This window comes from Brachionichthys hirsutus, chromosome 15 (genome assembly GCF_040956055.1).
Source record: "Brachionichthys hirsutus isolate HB-005 chromosome 15, CSIRO-AGI_Bhir_v1, whole genome shotgun sequence".
NCBI classification, from domain to species: Eukaryota; Metazoa; Chordata; class Actinopteri; order Lophiiformes; family Brachionichthyidae; genus Brachionichthys; species Brachionichthys hirsutus.
This window is the reverse complement of record NC_090911.1, coordinates 7,149,801-7,165,949: the sequence shown is the minus strand read 5'-3', so window position 1 is coordinate 7,165,949 and position 16,149 is coordinate 7,149,801. Positions and strand designations below refer to the sequence as shown.

At 41.8% G+C, this 16,149-nt stretch overlaps 1 protein-coding gene across 1 annotated transcript in view; it reads left to right on the top strand.

The window, feature by feature from the left end:
• Window positions 1–16,149, top strand: part of egfra (epidermal growth factor receptor a (erythroblastic leukemia viral (v-erb-b) oncogene homolog, avian)) — a 33,079-nt gene that overhangs the window by 10,363 nt on the left and 6,567 nt on the right. Inside the window, exons 2-19 of the mRNA XM_068748677.1 lie at window positions 7,755–7,906; window positions 8,716–8,902; window positions 9,097–9,228; window positions 9,347–9,415; window positions 9,678–9,796; window positions 10,163–10,304; window positions 10,868–10,984; window positions 11,635–11,761; window positions 11,848–11,921; window positions 12,000–12,087; window positions 12,216–12,415; window positions 12,564–12,696; window positions 13,114–13,204; window positions 13,749–13,906; window positions 14,297–14,335; window positions 14,443–14,587; window positions 14,681–14,803; window positions 15,818–15,916. Of these exons, the coding sequence (XP_068604778.1) occupies window positions 7,755–7,906; window positions 8,716–8,902; window positions 9,097–9,228; window positions 9,347–9,415; window positions 9,678–9,796; window positions 10,163–10,304; window positions 10,868–10,984; window positions 11,635–11,761; window positions 11,848–11,921; window positions 12,000–12,087; window positions 12,216–12,415; window positions 12,564–12,696; window positions 13,114–13,204; window positions 13,749–13,906; window positions 14,297–14,335; window positions 14,443–14,587; window positions 14,681–14,803; window positions 15,818–15,916 (2,195 nt within the window). The remainder of the gene's footprint in view (window positions 1–7,754; window positions 7,907–8,715; window positions 8,903–9,096; window positions 9,229–9,346; window positions 9,416–9,677; window positions 9,797–10,162; window positions 10,305–10,867; window positions 10,985–11,634; window positions 11,762–11,847; window positions 11,922–11,999; window positions 12,088–12,215; window positions 12,416–12,563; window positions 12,697–13,113; window positions 13,205–13,748; window positions 13,907–14,296; window positions 14,336–14,442; window positions 14,588–14,680; window positions 14,804–15,817; window positions 15,917–16,149) is intronic.

Genomic DNA, 16,149 nt, shown 5'->3' with positions numbered 1-16,149 from the left:
TGATACCAGGTCGGCTGGGTCATAAAGCCCCTCTGTGTCTCTGCACCGAGGGGGTGTTCTTGAAACAACCGCACTCCTTTGTCATAATCATCTTAAACAAGCAACTGCATTGTTTTCGAGTTTCGTTAATCATGTCTGATGTGATTTTTGTGTGTGTGTGTGTGTGTAGGTGTGTGTCAGGAACAGGATAACACACTGCCTGTTAACAATGGAGGAAATCTGAGCCCTGGGCTTGGCGGAGAAGTGTTTAGTGAAAAACTGGCACAATTCTCTGTTGCAGTTTGCACCATTTTAGTGCAGATATAGTTATTTTGAAAATTGCCTTAAGATTGTAACCTTGTGCTTTGCCCCCCCCCCTAGTACTTACTTGGCAGCATAGCCTCTGTTGCATTTCAGTCATATCGGTTTGATGTGTCATCAGGAAGACGCTTCTGAATTCTTCAGAGCTTTCCTGTGCGAATTAAATCGGGCGTGCTTTTTCCGAGTAGAGAAAAACATAGAACGAATTGCTTCCTTGCAGCAAGTGTTCAAATTATTCAAGCTCCCTTGGCAAACGAAATGCTCGAGCTCGATTTGTCCCTGGCCCCTTTCTCGAAGCTAGCGCGGGATGAGGAGGAAACAACTCATCGGTGGATTTTAAAGCTGATTCGGAAAGCAGGGGTTGAAATGGTGAGTAAGGGCTGAGCAACGGCGTAAAGCTGACTAATGCGAACCCCAAGGCTTTGGGAGAAAAAGCCTTTTATGGCCGCTCTCTCTTTCTCTCTCTCTCTCTCTCACTTTCTGTAAAGACTCCAACAGTTTAAAGTTGGTATAGAGACATGACTAAGGCGGTAACGGAGTTATTGGCAGGCAAGGCAAGGCAATGCAGCGGTTTAGGCCTACACAGAAATGAGCCTGTCAGCAATTGGGCTAAAAATACAAAACCCCTTAAGCAGAAAAGCCGAGTCAAAAGTTGTTTATCGCCTTTGTTTAGAGGAAGTGAGGAGGTCAGTGAGTGAGAGTTATCTGTCCGGCCTGTTGATGTGCTTCAACCTGGGCCTGCTGCCCTGCGCTGGGATTGCTTAAACCAACAGGGGATTCCCGTGTCACAGCTGCTCGCTCCCGCTGGAATGATGTGTGAAATGTGTGTGTGTGTTTTTTTGCTTGCGGTTGTTGTTTTGCTTTCTCTCCTCTCTGCCTGTCTTCCTCTTCTCTTCTTTTCCAGGCATGGATCAGCGACGGTTGGCGGCGGAGGGGCGTTTGGCATGGTGGATGAGGGGGTTGGGGAGAGATGGGCGGGGGGGGGGGGGGTCATTGAGCAGCAGTGTGCTTACCGCCCACTCCTTCTCCAGTCTTCCTCTTGCACTTCCTGTGGGATTGATGAGGAGTAGGGTTTTAACAGGGGCAGAGGGAGAGGAAAAGGAGATGGTGGTGGGGGTTGTCTTGGCGAGATTGGGCTTCAATAGGAGGAATGTGTGGACATTAAAAGGGTTGAATGCTGGATCCTTCCATTTGAATGGTGGATGCATTATTGCAATTGAGATAGGGAGGTTATGTGAATTCTGGGCAACAGGAATGGGATTGTGCGCTGGGACTAATGGCCTCAGCAGCAGGCTATGTGGGTGAATTATCTGACAGATGACATATATTGCTTGATTATTTGTGCCATCATGCTCCCATCACAGTGATTAACTAACTCCAATAAATCAAGTTTTTGCACAATAATTTCTGACTTTTTCCAAAGCATTTTCTTTATTTTGTGGTTGATCTCTTTTGCCATGACTATCACTACTCAGAATGAATAGATCATTGACTACTGAGACAAAGGTGCAATATGTAGATTATTCACAGCAGTAGCTCAAACAGCAAATGGCACAATGGAAACCCCTCTTGTAAATCAGCAAATCAATTTATATAATTATCCAAATGTAAGCATCGCTTTGATGAAATACAAAAAATGTATTTTCTGATTTACCTCTGGTGGTGTACAATCACGCCAGCGTAATGGCGCAGTGGGCAGCGCTGTTGCCTCACAACAAGAAGTTCTCAGGTTAGATTCTGCCTGAAGTTTTTCTGTGCAGAGTGTTTAATGTTCTAACGGTGTCTGTCTCATCTGGGGTGGACCCTGTCTCTCGCCTGTGGCCAGCTGGGATAGGATCCAGCAGAACCCGTGACCCGTAGCTTCAGATAAGCAGCTGAAGACGAGACGATTACGGTCGTCTCGTCTTCAAGAAGATGAAAGAACAGTATGCATGTTATTCGTATTCAGTGACTGTTTTTTTTTTATCTACACAGCGTTTCTGTACCTTTTTATTGTCGATTTTTGTTCCTATCGAGAGCACAAACGACATTCCTAAAATATCTAAAGGCTTAGAAATAAATCACAGCTTGCATTTTCTGTGTTCCTGAGTAGCCTAGATTCATTTGTCCTCGTGCTAAGGTGGAGAGCAGACATGATGGGCCGAGCCACAGGTATCTGGAGTGTGTCACTGACCGTAAGAGAGTTCTCTTTTAAAGCGGAGAGTAAACATTCTCCTTTTTGGTCTTTATTTATTCACTTTGCTTAGCTTTTAACACACTAAACAGCACTGACTGAGCAGAATTACCACAGTTGAATCAAGGATATGGGACGTAATTTAACGGGATGCTTCGTTGGCAGAGGCTTTACCTATTTTGTCAGCCTTCAGGGAAAGGTCAGGCTCATTCATCATCAAATGTGACGTTGTGCAGCCCATGTCCACAGTTTGACCTCACAGCTGGCTGGATATATTTTATAGCTAAACCACAAACCACTCCTGAATTTTTCCCCTTTGTTTCTTTTTGCTCACGTTTGCATTCTGTTTCATACGAATGGTGCGTCTTCCTCCATTTCAGACAACAATTGACTGCCATCTGCTTCAAAGATCAACTTCCTGACATGCCAAAAGGTCTTGAGTTGTTGAGTTCGCAGGGGATAGGGAGGAAAAGTGTGTGCATGTATCTGTGTGTGTGTGTGGGGGGGGGGGGGGGGGGGGGTATCCTCCAGTCCTTTCTGCCCCTTTATTTCTTTTCTTGGGCCCCAAGTTGTTTTCTCTGAGGGATTTGTGCATCTCCTACGCAAGGGAAGATTGTGTTTCCTCTTTACGGAAAGCAGGATGTCAGGATCTTTTTTTTTTAATTGCATTTCTTAAATGTTTACTCAAATTGTATACGCCACAAAAGAATGCCATGTTTTTAACTTTGTTGCCAGATTGAGCTTTGCATTAAATGTGATGTCCTCTTGAATCTCAGTGTGAGCTGAATTCATGGAGAGAATTAAGGGACAGTCCCCCCCCCCAGTCGCTGATAGTAGCCTTTGAGAGAGTGACACAAGTTAAAAATGAAGTTGGGAAAAGTCTTATTACAGTTTCTTGACACTTACAATTCATCTTTAGAATATAAGTTGTTTACCATAATTTAACTGTAAATAAGCGAATGGCTCTCGGCATCGATTTTGTTATCAGCGAAGAAACACTGCGTATTCAGTTACATGAGATACTTTGCCTAATGCTGTTGACTGTTGAGAGAGAAATAAACAAGTTGTGTCAGTAGCCTTGCTACATTCCATTAATTTTGTCTAAGTTTCCAGATAATCAAATGATCAGACTCTGGACACAGCGTAATTGAATTGCAGGTACTGAATGAGAGGAAGAGAATGCGGCTGGGCCATTTCTGTTGTCTGTAGGAAGGTAAAAAAGCATTATTATGATTTCAGTAGCAGATGGCTCAGTGAAGAGAAGGATTCCATTAGATTAGTTACAGAAGTTTAGTTCGACAAATTCTACTCTGTCCCTAGAAAGTTTTTTTTGTTATCCCTTTTTTTGTTATCCTATTCTATACATGTTATTTTGGTATGTATTTGTACGGTGTCCTTGAGTGCCGAGAAAGGCGCCTTTAAATAAAATGTATTATTATTATTATTAGTACTGTACTTCCTCTGATGATCAGAAAAATATGGAGTTCTAGCCAATTATTTTTTTTAAATACATCAAAATGTAAATCTATTGTAAACTTGAACCCTTTTCCTTTGGTTGGTTTTGACATATTTCATTATAAATTTTATTTCAAATATTTTACTTGTTCTCATTTTCTTTATTTTAAAGAAAAAGCATTATATATGTGTGTGTCTGTGTGTGTGTGTGTCAGTCATCTATTACAAGAAAACAGTTTGATTAGCTTTAGATTAGTTTTCTTTTTTAAGTCTATGCTAAAAAGAAATGAAATGTCCCCCCCCCCCCCCCCCACACACACACATATTGAACTCTTCTTTTAAAATTTACATGCACACTACAGGTGGTCCTCACTTAACAATGGAGTTTCAGTACAGTAAACGTTGGTGATTAATTTTGCACAGATCACATAGCCTCAAGAAACTAAATATTTTCAATGTCACACACAAGTCCACAAGTAAAGCTGAAAAGAGCGACATGTGACCGCACATTTCAACAAGCTTAGATGACTAATGATTGGGTTTATCAACTCTTTTGTGTGGTTCTCATTGCTTGCTGCTCAGTGTAGCGCAATCCAGGAAATGTTTTCCTACCTGTCACAGTGTTGTACACTCACATACGGTACATACTGGTCCACACACCCATGCACACAAACACAGTCACTCATATGCACACACTATCGAGGTTGGAGATATACCAGATCTGCCACTCCTTCAATTACCTCCATGGACATTTAGTGACGGCAATACAGCTGGAGGAAGTGAAGCGATCTCCGAGAACTCTTTATTGTTCTATCAGTTACGTCGTTGCGTGACCCACCCAACGCGTATAAGCAGTGTTTAGTTTTTTAGGATATTTCATTAGTCAAAAATGAATCACCTGCAATTTTCAATCTGGATAATGTGTTATCTGTCTCTACAAACAAGGGGTACATTGTACTTATGACATATATCTAACTATTATAAAATAGTCATTCTATGAGTATAAAGTCTGAATAAAATGAAGTAATAAAGAAGTAAAAGCTTATATAGAACTATAGTGCTGTCATAACTTCTGTGTAGTAGGTGTAGCCCGACCTTTGTTTCTCAAGCAATGCAGCTTGATGAGGAAGTTCGTTTATGGCCATAGAATATCAGGTCATTTACCACCTGCGGTGCAGTTATGCAATCAGCGACTGCACAGGGGAGAATGTTTATAGTGGCTGTCCTGCAGCTTGCCTGAGCGATCAGCAGTCTCTGTTTTTGCTCTTGTGCAGCTCACGAGTCTGCGCCTCTGGTGCAAGAGGTTTGTTGAACTATTTTTCACCTGCCTTTATTGCTCATCATAAATGTTAACCGAAAAAAACATCCAAACAGGAAGAAAGTCTAATCTTTGCACCGGTGACGTATACAGTGCATCTACTTATTGCGTATGCGAAAGCAATAAACGAATTAACCATTATCAGCATCCCGACTACCAAACTGTCATTCGCTGTGTCTAAACCAGATTGATTAATATTCGTGGCTGCACAGTCATGGCAACCTTTTTGTTTCTCAGTCTGAGTAATAATTAGGAGGCTAATTGCATCTCACATGGCTCCTTTAATTAAAATGGTCAGCTTGCTTTTGCTTCTGCCTCCCCTGCTTGGGTGTTAGGCTGCTAGACTGCAGGGTTCAAATTAGCAAGATCCCTAAAGGACAAGCTAATGAGGGGGGAAGAATAGGGAGGGTGGGAGACAGCTGTTTGTTCTCACTGATTGGACCCACAACCTTGGTTTGTGCAAATTCAAAATAACATGCATGAGAAGCTCAGATGAAAAGGAGAAAGTACAAAGGCTTTGTTTCCAATAGTAGTTTGACTGAGCTGAAAGATGGAACCTCGGATATTGAACGACTCAGGAGTCGATCAGCTCGGTATTAGAACCAAAAAAAGGAGTTTCAATTGTCGGAAGTCAAACTAATTTTCCGAGTTGGAACACAGAAGTTGAGCCGAGGCGAACGAAGGCGAAAGGCCGTGCTCATTTCTCGCTTTGTGTGCGTGGTTTTTCATTTTGTTCTCTTTAGCCCATTGATCTGAAGGAAAGGCAGCAGTAATACTACTGGAAAAGAAAAGAGGAAAGTAGTGAGAACAGCTGTTGAACTAAATAAGGAAATAATTGCCAAATACGAACATGGCGTTCATGCCTGGGATCTTGCTGAGCAGTGCGGTATAGAGAAAGCAACGATTTCGACTTTTCTGAAGAAAGCTGAGCTAGAGAGAAAGAAAAAAAACCCCAGAAGGACAGTTACCCAGTCATTTTATGGAGGAGGACTCCCTTTCAAAGGAATAACCTTCCATCCATCCACATATGCATCAGACCGCAGACAAAACGGTTTGAAAATGATGCATACTTGTGTTAAAAGTACTTTTATTATGCTTTTGTTTTACTTATTATTTACACTTTTATGTGTTGCCTGTTGTTTCGAGACACGTTGCATATTAATATAACTGTTGGCATGTAAATGGTCATTCCATTATTTCTAATGGGAAATAGATTTTCGGTTTTCAAAGAAATCTGTTATCGAACTGCATAACAGAACGAATTATGTACGACAACCGAGGTTCCACTATATACCCCCTCCTTTTATTTAGGCAGTGGAATCAAATGATCTGTTGTGCGCAATGCCACGAGGTGTGTCTCGGAGCCAGGGGCTTATGCGTTTGGCTTTCTGCGCCATCAAGAACGGGCACGTTGTGGAATGTAGACAAGAAACATTACAAACCATAGTATTCAATAAACGGGAGACAGAATCTTTCCTTCTTCTGATCCCATTGTTTGTTAGCCCACAAATTAAGACTTGAAAGAGAAAAACAATTATAGCCTGAGTATGTGCATGTGCGGGGAGTTTGCCTGTATGAATGCCTGCATTTGTGTGTGTGTGTCTGTATTTGTTTGTGTTGGAGGGGCGTCACTATTAAACGCAGCTGATACTGTCTTCTTTACCTGCTGGAGCCTGTCTGCCCAGGACGCCTGAAAATGACCCACGCTCTTAAGACTCGCTCTTCCTTTAAAGCTACAATCCTTTGCGAAAAGACGTCTGCTGTGTTTTCTGGCGTTATCACAGTTACAACCCTCTTAGCCAAACGCTCTTGCACAATGCTAGATAGGCTATACGTTATCGGCCCATAATTACAGGCTCTTGAATCTCTTTGTAAATGGTTATGCTGTTATTGCAACTTTACACGTGAGAAATGGCAGGGATCAGCGTTTAATTTAAACCATCAGTTGTTATTTTGTCACGTTAAGGACTTGCTCTGAAATAAGATATGTTTAGACTAGAATCAAGATACTGAGACTGGTATTAATTATGAGATTTAGAGAACTTAAAGTTTCCCCTAGATCGCCCTCGCAGAGCTCATGGAATCTGTGACACGCTGAACTAAATCTTTCCCCTACGATGACACAACAGAACAGTATCTGCTGGTTGCAGCGGTCGCCTTAACTAGTCTGCATCGCAGTGGAAATATTCAGGCGTTTGCTTCCTTCAACGCAGAAAAGTTCACTTTGACTCATGAGCCAGAAATCGCTTTGTCACTGGGATTTGATTCCGATTGTAGATTGTAGCCCAGACAGTGTATTTTTGGATCAGATTAAATTTACGCACACTGACACATACAAAAGATCATAGATTCAGCCAGTTCGTTAGACAAGGAGTGACTTTTTCGAGACCTGACAGTATAGACCGTGGGTATATTTTACATGAAACACAAGATGCAAGCTAAATACTGCATCTTGTGTTTCATGTAAAATTCTGACAGACTTTGCATATTGCCTCTTTTTCACTGCAGTATGCCAAGGCATCACCAATCGACTCAACCTGCTGGGCTCCAAAGACGACCACTATCGAAGCATGGTGAAGACCTACAGCAACTGCACCGTCGTCCTGGAGAACCTGGAGATCACGTACATGGAGGAGCACCGTGACCTGTCCTTCCTCAGGGTAAAGATAGCAGACTTGTGACTGGAGACTTGTCTAGTGTGTACCCTGCCTCCCACCAGTTAGTCAGTCACTGAGTTGTCCCGTTTTATCTCAGGCTTGTTAATGTTCTTATGTCTTCAATACAGATATTGACTGGCGCGTGTGTAATGTTGGATGATTCAGTGTGTTCATCGTGCACCGGTTGCAGCTTTGCTTATAGCCAGATGTAGATGACACACACTCATACACATAAATGCAGAAAAACATGCAGCCAACAGATTTCAGCAGCATTTCTCAGGCTGCATTCACTACTGAGTAGTGGAATGTCTCTTCACCTCAAAATCCTGTTTTTGTTCCCATCACTTTTATATTCTACATTCTTTCTGACATTATTCGTTTGAGAGAAATATAAAAAAATGCACCTGATTTTCAGTTGCTTACTGCAGAAAGGCCTCCTAATGTAAGTGATTTCTTTTTTTTCTTTTTTTTTTTTGCATCCTGGTATTAATCATCCAAGATACATACTAACATATCAACGGACGCTCCAGTACAAAGATAAGGCAGTAAATAATGATGTTTCATTTACTCAAGACTTGTTACATATCAGCAACTTGTCGCACTCGCTAATCATGATTTTGAGCAAAAGCTCAAGAGTAAGTGCAACATCATGCATTAATTAACTACACAGGGATTGTAATTTATACATTAACTGACCTTTCAAATTATGTTGTATGTTATCCCTTATCGTGGATGCTGGAAATGTCTTTCATTTAGGATGATCTAGAAGAAGCCCTTACAACAAAGTTTTCCAATTTCTTTTGCTTCCACAGTCCATTGAAGAAGTGGGCGGCTACGTCCTGATCGCTCTCAACGCTGCATCCAGGATTCCTCTGGAGAACCTGCGCATCATACGAGGTCACACACTCTATGAGAGAAAGTTTGCCCTAACTGTCATTGTCAATCTTGACAAAGATACAGGACAGGGCACCAGGGAGCTTCTTCTTAACAGCCTCACAGGTCAGTCCCCCCATTCGTTCATTCATCCATTCATTGCACCTACAGTATATTTGTAGTGAACAAATCAAGAGTTACTTCTGGACTTTTTACGCCCCAACAAATAAGATATTTTAATTGAAGTATATCCCACATTTAACCACACAGTGTAAAAGTGCTGTAAAATTAATCAAATCAAATTCATACGTATTTTGCAGAAATTCTTAAAGGAGGTGTCAATTTCGGGCTACATAAGTTGTGCAATGTGGAAACAATACAGTGGTATGATATTGTCAACCCTGACAGCAAACCCATCATGGAGCTCTCAATGGCCAGCAACAATCCACGTTGTGAGTCATATTTGTCACGGCAGAATGCCAAACCTGCAAAGTTCATTTTTACTTTGAACGATTTCACGAATACACAGCAACTTTTTTATCCAGTTTTATTTATTTTCTGCTTTTACAGGTCAAAAATGTGACTCGAGTTGCTTCAATGGTTCATGTTGGGCACCTGGTCCCCAAAACTGCCAGACCCGTGAGTTGTCATTTAAGGTTATCGTGGCAAAATTAAATACAACTCAAAATTCGTTGCCCTGGAAAGAGGTTGAGCTGGCAGATCTAATTAGTTGATATAATCTGTGTATGATGTAAAGTCGCTGATGGCAGGACATACATCTGAAGTGCTCTTGTTACTGCTGGTTGTCTTGATTTAGCTGTAATCTGGTTTTAATTCATATATAATACGCATAAAAAGGACGACACTACTGATACTGAATCTGTCCTGATCTGATTTTCAGTAACAAAGCTGAACTGTGCACAGCAGTGCTCTAAGAGATGCAAAGGACCCTCTCCGAGTGACTGCTGTAATGAGCATTGTGCAGCGGGTTGCACAGGACCGCGGCCTACTGACTGTCTGGTAAGAGAATGACCTTCAGGTGAGGTAGAGGAGTAATGGCATTGTCAAGGAGCAGGGAGAAGCGCTTGAACCACCAAACGCGCTGAACGTTTCATACTCGAATGTGCATGAGAGGCCTCCAATAGCAAAAACACCTCCAGTCAGCAGCATGTGCTTTTATGATTCTGGCTGTAGCTATTGGTTTCAGCACCATCTCGATGAAATCGTTCATCCCGCCGTGCCGGGAGTGTCAGCGTGTGTTCTCCCTCTCTGCATGTGCAGCGCTGAGGATTAAGCCAAGGCTGTGCTCGAGGAATGTCGTATTATCATTAGTGAGGGGCTCTGTTATGGTCCCAGTGTACGAGATAGCATTTGTTTGTGCTGCAGGCCTGTCGGGACTTTCAGGATGATGGGGTGTGTAAGGACTCCTGCCCAGGCCTCATGCGATATGACCCCAACTTGCACCAGCTCGTACCCAACCCGCATGGAAAGTACAACTTTGGGGCCACCTGTGTCAAGAACTGTCCACGTAAGCTTGTCTGCAAACAGAGAATCAATGGCTCGTTTTTTCGTTTTTTTTAAATTCTAAGCACTGATATATTTTACTTCACATAAAAGCATGCGCTGTTATGGCTGTTGCTTTGAAAAATATGCAGACTTCCCCGTCGGCCCTGTGAAACATTTCATGCAGCTTTTTGGGCTGCATGAAATTTGAGTAGCGGCGTGTTGAACAAGTGCCGACGTTGTTCTCCACGTTTGTTAGGCATTCAGTGGTTACAGTTTCATTTAATGCAACCACGAAAAGAGAGTTATTGAGTTCCAAGGCGTGTTAATGGAACACCATTCTGTCTCAGATTAACTTCCACAGGTCCGTCCTAGTGTTACTCATTTTGCACCTTCTGACCAGCGGAATCATAATGCACCTGTAGACATACCGGTGGAAGAATTAATTCAAGTAATAAAAGAACAAAAGCGCATTTTGAGTTCATGTATGTTTGGTTTTCTTTTTAATTCTTTTTGAATTGTAGACTGTTAACCGTTAAATTCCGTGCAAACGTGAAGTATGCAGCTTGTGTTTTGTAATATTTCCAGATAACTACGTAGTGACTGATCATGGCGCGTGCGTGCGGACGTGCAGCGGTAACACGTACGAGGTGGATGAGGGAGGAATCAGGAAGTGTGCCAAATGTGATGGACTGTGCCCAAAAGGTAGGAGCAATGAGAGGTCTCTGTATAACCTTCACGCAGCGTAGTACAGGGTGGTTGGACCACGTAAGTGCTTTTATTCCAGCGCGCTTCATTTTCAACTTCAGCACTGCACATTTTTACAGCAATATATTCCACTATTTGCTTTCACCGTTTGGGGAAATATGCTCATTCTTTGGAGTTTAGTCAGTTTCAAAAACCCATGCACATGAAACAAAGTGCATGCACATGATCCGAGTGCACAGAACTGTAAGGAGGGGAATCTCTTCCTGAGTCCTCCAAGACGAAAGCCTGGCTTGCTTTCAGTGGTCAAATCTAAGGTCGGCAATTAAAGTGTGGAGAAGTCATCAAGCTTATTGCTGTCATAAGTCAGCTTCACCACTAGCGCATACTAGCGTGTGCTAGCCTCACACTCAATGAGCAGCAATGTTCTCTTGCACAGATGCTTTTTTTTCTTGCGTTTGCTGTTCTGGATGCTCTTATCGTGTATATTTAGGCTTGATTTTTATGTGCATTAGTTTGGGGATTAATTAATTGATTTTTTTTTAGTGAGATGAGATGACTTCATTGTATCATACAAAATCCCTGCATTATCGCCACATTGACCAACATATAGCTCATAGCTTGGCTAATACTAACGACTTTTCTTACAGTGTGTAGTGGACTCGGAACAGGCAACCTAACCCACACAATGTCTATCAATGCCATCAACATTGAATCCTTTAGAAACTGCACAAAAATCACAGGCAGCATTGCTATCATCCACACTTCTATTCACGGGTAAGTCAAAAGCATCGACTGCATTAACGGCCATCATATTTGTCAACTAGCGCGGTGGACAACACGCGTGCTCTTGTTGTTTGTAGGGATTCATATACCAAAACACCAAAGATGCAGCCTGCCCAGCTCGATGTGTTTAAGACTGTAAAAGAAATTACTGGTAAGACTGTGGAAAGCTGGAGCGATGTCCTATGCACTAAGTGAGGAGATTGGAATTAACAATCCGTTGTTGCTTTAGGATATTTATGGATTCAAACATGGCCAGAGAGCATGAGCTCACTCAGTCCGTTTGAGAACTTGGAGATCGTTCGAGGACGTAATAAGCGGTATGTCCCTTTTTAAAGACCCCCCCAGTAGATTTTCATCCATTCAATAACACGATATTTATTTATTTTTCAACATTTAAGCATTATTCATGGCTCTCATAACATCTCTCCTTTTTTTTTTTTTGCAGGGGTAGCAGAAGTGTGGTTGTGGCTAATCTTGATATCACCTCCCTAGGCCTCCGATCCCTCAAAGAAATCAGCGATGGGGACGTGATTATCTTTAAGAACCATAACCTTTGCTACACGAACAAAAGCCACTGGAAGAGACTCTTTAAATCAGAGAGCCAAAGTGTCTCCATAGAGGAAAGTGCTGCTCCAGCCTTGTGTGGTAGGTACATTTATTTCTCAAACGTTCTTCCTTGTTTGGTTTGCAGCTACTGATTCTTACATGCACAACCAGCATTAATTAATGAAGCCTAAGTCCACAATGCTTGAGAATATATATATTTTTTTTTACATTTTGTGTTTGTGTTTAGTTCTGAGGAACAACACTTGTGACAGGAAGTGCAGCACAGACGGCTGCTGGGGTCCTGGCCCACACATGTGTTTGGCCTGCCGAGATTACAGCCGAGATGGGAGCTGCGTTGACTCCTGCAACATCCTGGAGGGGTAAGGGAGGAATCTGGGTCCTGTTGCCTTTTTAAGTTCTAAAATGCAGTGCTCCTCACTTTATACAAACAAAACGAACATCAGATCAGTGTGCTGCACTGTTAACATCAGTAAAATCTGTTTTCATACCACAAACCTATCCAGACTGTGACATTAGACAAGTTTGGGTTAGGGTTAGCAAACCGAAGACTGAGTATGGTCCAAAGTATTTTGAAGTTAAACCTCCAGTAGAAATAAGACAAACATTGCAGCTGAAATGGCACGTGCACTCCGTGTGCATCATTTATCTTCACAGATCTCTGTCAAACATTGAACCACTGCATGCTTACAATTTAACTTGTGCCCTCAAAACAAGGATCAAGAATTTGACTTTAAACTCGCTGATAAGTCTGTCAACATTCTTATTGTTTGCTGCAGAGAGCCACGGGAGGCCAACGTGAATACAACCTGCATGGGGTGTCATCCAGAGTGCCGGCGCGTGAATGGGACTGCAACCTGCAATGCACCAGTATGTGCCACGACTATTATGGAAAAAATCCAAACTCCCAATACTTGAGCTGATTCAGTATCGCCTTGCAAGCGTTATTGGTTAAATGAATGTCGTTTGCGCACTAAGAACGTGCACCACAAATGTATCCTTTAGCTCTACCAATTTCTCCATCAACGGCAACCTTAACAAATGCAGCCACAAGTTGTGTTGTTGTTTTGGATATTGGGTGTGGCTGTGTGATCTAGCCAGAGCACCGCCTACTTTTGTATAGTCAAATTCTCATCTCATCCAGTTCATGTTCAAGCCTATTTTTGAAACTGTTGACAGCAACTCTTGGAAAGGTTAGATATCATTATTGAAAATGGGATCAAACATTTATGAGAAAATGTCAAATTGGAACAGTGGATTTGATTGTAAGACACAATAAAGCACAAAATGTCTGGGTGGGATTTATTTGCTTAGCATTTGCATTTTTACGAGGAAGATGGGTGCAGCATCCTTTGAGAAATGATTTTTATGAGACAGGTCTGTTTACATTATATTTATTGCTCTTCACTTCCAGGGTTCGGGAAACTGCACAAAGTGTGCCAACTTCCAGGATGGATTGTTCTGTGTGTATCGGTGTCCACAAGGCGTGCCCGGGGAGGATGACGCGCTGGTGTGGAAATATGTGGACGAGATGAAAGTGTGCCAGCTATGCCATAAAAACTGCACTCAAGGGTAAAGCTATTGTTCAGCCAACCTGAGAAGTGGCCCCGTATTTTTCCTGTTTTCCTGTTGAAATGTTAATGTGGGAGTGTAATCCAGAACTGTCGTTCTTCTGTCACGGATTGGAAATGGAGGTTAGCTGGAAAAAAAGGGTGACGCAATGATTGTTTTCTTTTTTTATGCACACAATGGATTAAATATTGACATTTCTAGAGCTCTTTTCAAGGAGCACAATGTACTTTTCATAGATTTGTATAAAACACTAAAATACACAGTTACAGAACTTTATAAAGAAGTTAGAGCTTTGATTAAACTGTATTACAGTAAGGCAATTTGGCATTATGTTAAAGCACACACCACAATTTTTTACATTAATTATTATTTTTATTTATTTTTTAACAGGTGCAATGCGCCTGGTCTTGACGGTTGCCAGAACAAAGGGTAAATAAATATAACGCTGATCATTGATGCTGAAGTAGCCACTGCTCAGCACTGATCTCATCATTCCGTGTTTACTGTAACGATGAGCTCTTTGAAATCACTTTCAGCTCCTCTGGTCTGTCCATCATTGCGGCCGGCGTAGTCGGTGGCCTGCTGGCTGTTGTCGTCGCTGGTCTGTCTGTCTTTGTGTTGCTACGCCGACGTCACATCAAAAGGAAGAGAACCACGCGTAGGCTTCTCCAAGAACGAGAGGTGAGACGAGGGAGCTGAAGTCGCTGCTTTTTGCAGGGAGGCATCGAAACATCAGGGATGAGTTGCAAACATGATGCGATCCTTCCTTTCCAGTTGGTTGAACCTTTGACTCCAAGTGGTGAGGCACCGAACCAGGCTCTGCTGCGGATCCTGAAGGAGCCTGAATTTAAAAAAATCAAAGTGCTGGGATCGGGAGCTTTTGGCACAGTTTACAAGGTACAAAAGAAGCTTCTGCTTGTCCCTCCGAATACCTGAGCCTTTTAAAGGCAATGCTCAGGAGTACTAAATGTGCCAAGCCTGCATAGCAACCACTCGCCCGTGTTTTTGCTCATCTAAATTTGTTGTGCATTCTTCACTTAAACGGCACATTCCTGTGTGTATGTGTCTGTGTAAACAGCTTACTGATGCTGTTTCCACTGTAACATTGTGGGCCAGCTCCACAGTCCATTATCTATTTTGAGAATGCGTTTTTTGGTTAAGGTTAGACTAAATCCCCGGAGAGAGAATGGAAGTCAACACATTGTTGTGAGAACTAATACAAGTGTACGTGCACCACTCTTTTCTATCCTTGTGAATACCAGTTTAAGTTTTAGACCTTGAGAGATAGGACATTTTTGTGAAGTATGTACATTTCTCAAAGGGCTAAAATGGAGCTTCAGTTTTAGTGGGAGAAAGACATTGCAAGCCGTTCAGGGTAATGTTTTGTTTCATCAGTGCTGAAAGTATGGATGTTCATAGAAAAAAACAAGCTGCAACCATAATAAAAATACTTATTACTGCAAAAGTTATGCATTTATATTTTACCCTGAAAAAAAATATTAGCAGTGAAATATACTTAAGATATCAAAAATAAAAGTGCTAATTTTGCATTGCAATTTCCCTTAACAGAGACGACCGGTAATTATAATATTTGATTATTATAATTCAAGCCGGTGGAGGATCATTTAATTAGTCATAAGTATTTATATGCTACCTCAAAAATTGTATTGAAGCACAATAGCTGATTACATTTGATTAACGATTTCCTGAATAATCTGGGTTTATGGAGCAATAATAGTCCTCACAAGTATAGAAAATAAACTGGTGTAGGATTACACTCATACAATTTATAAAATGCAGGTTCATATATGTGTAACTGTGCAGCATATGTTAGCTAGCTGTAACTGTGCGTATATTCATTTGAACCTGGTGTCATTGTTCATGTAACATAACAAACCTGTGTGCATGCAGGGCCTGTGGGTTCCAGAGGGCGAGGACGTGAAGATCCCGGTGGCCATCAAGGTTCTAAGAGAAGCCACATCACCAAAAGCAAACAAAGAGGTCTTGGATGTAGGTTTACAGATTCATATGTTACATTTTACCAAAAATATGACAGTAATAATTGTTTGTACTATCAAAATATTGTGGCTTAGATAACAGGCTCAGATGTATCGCAGTGTTTTGACAGATATTATTTCCCAGGTGTCAATCACACCATTATGTATCCTGTATTCTATACTAGCGTTATGAGAATCTAATGAACACGTGTTCACTTTCTTGGCTTGTGCCAGGTTTCTACACAG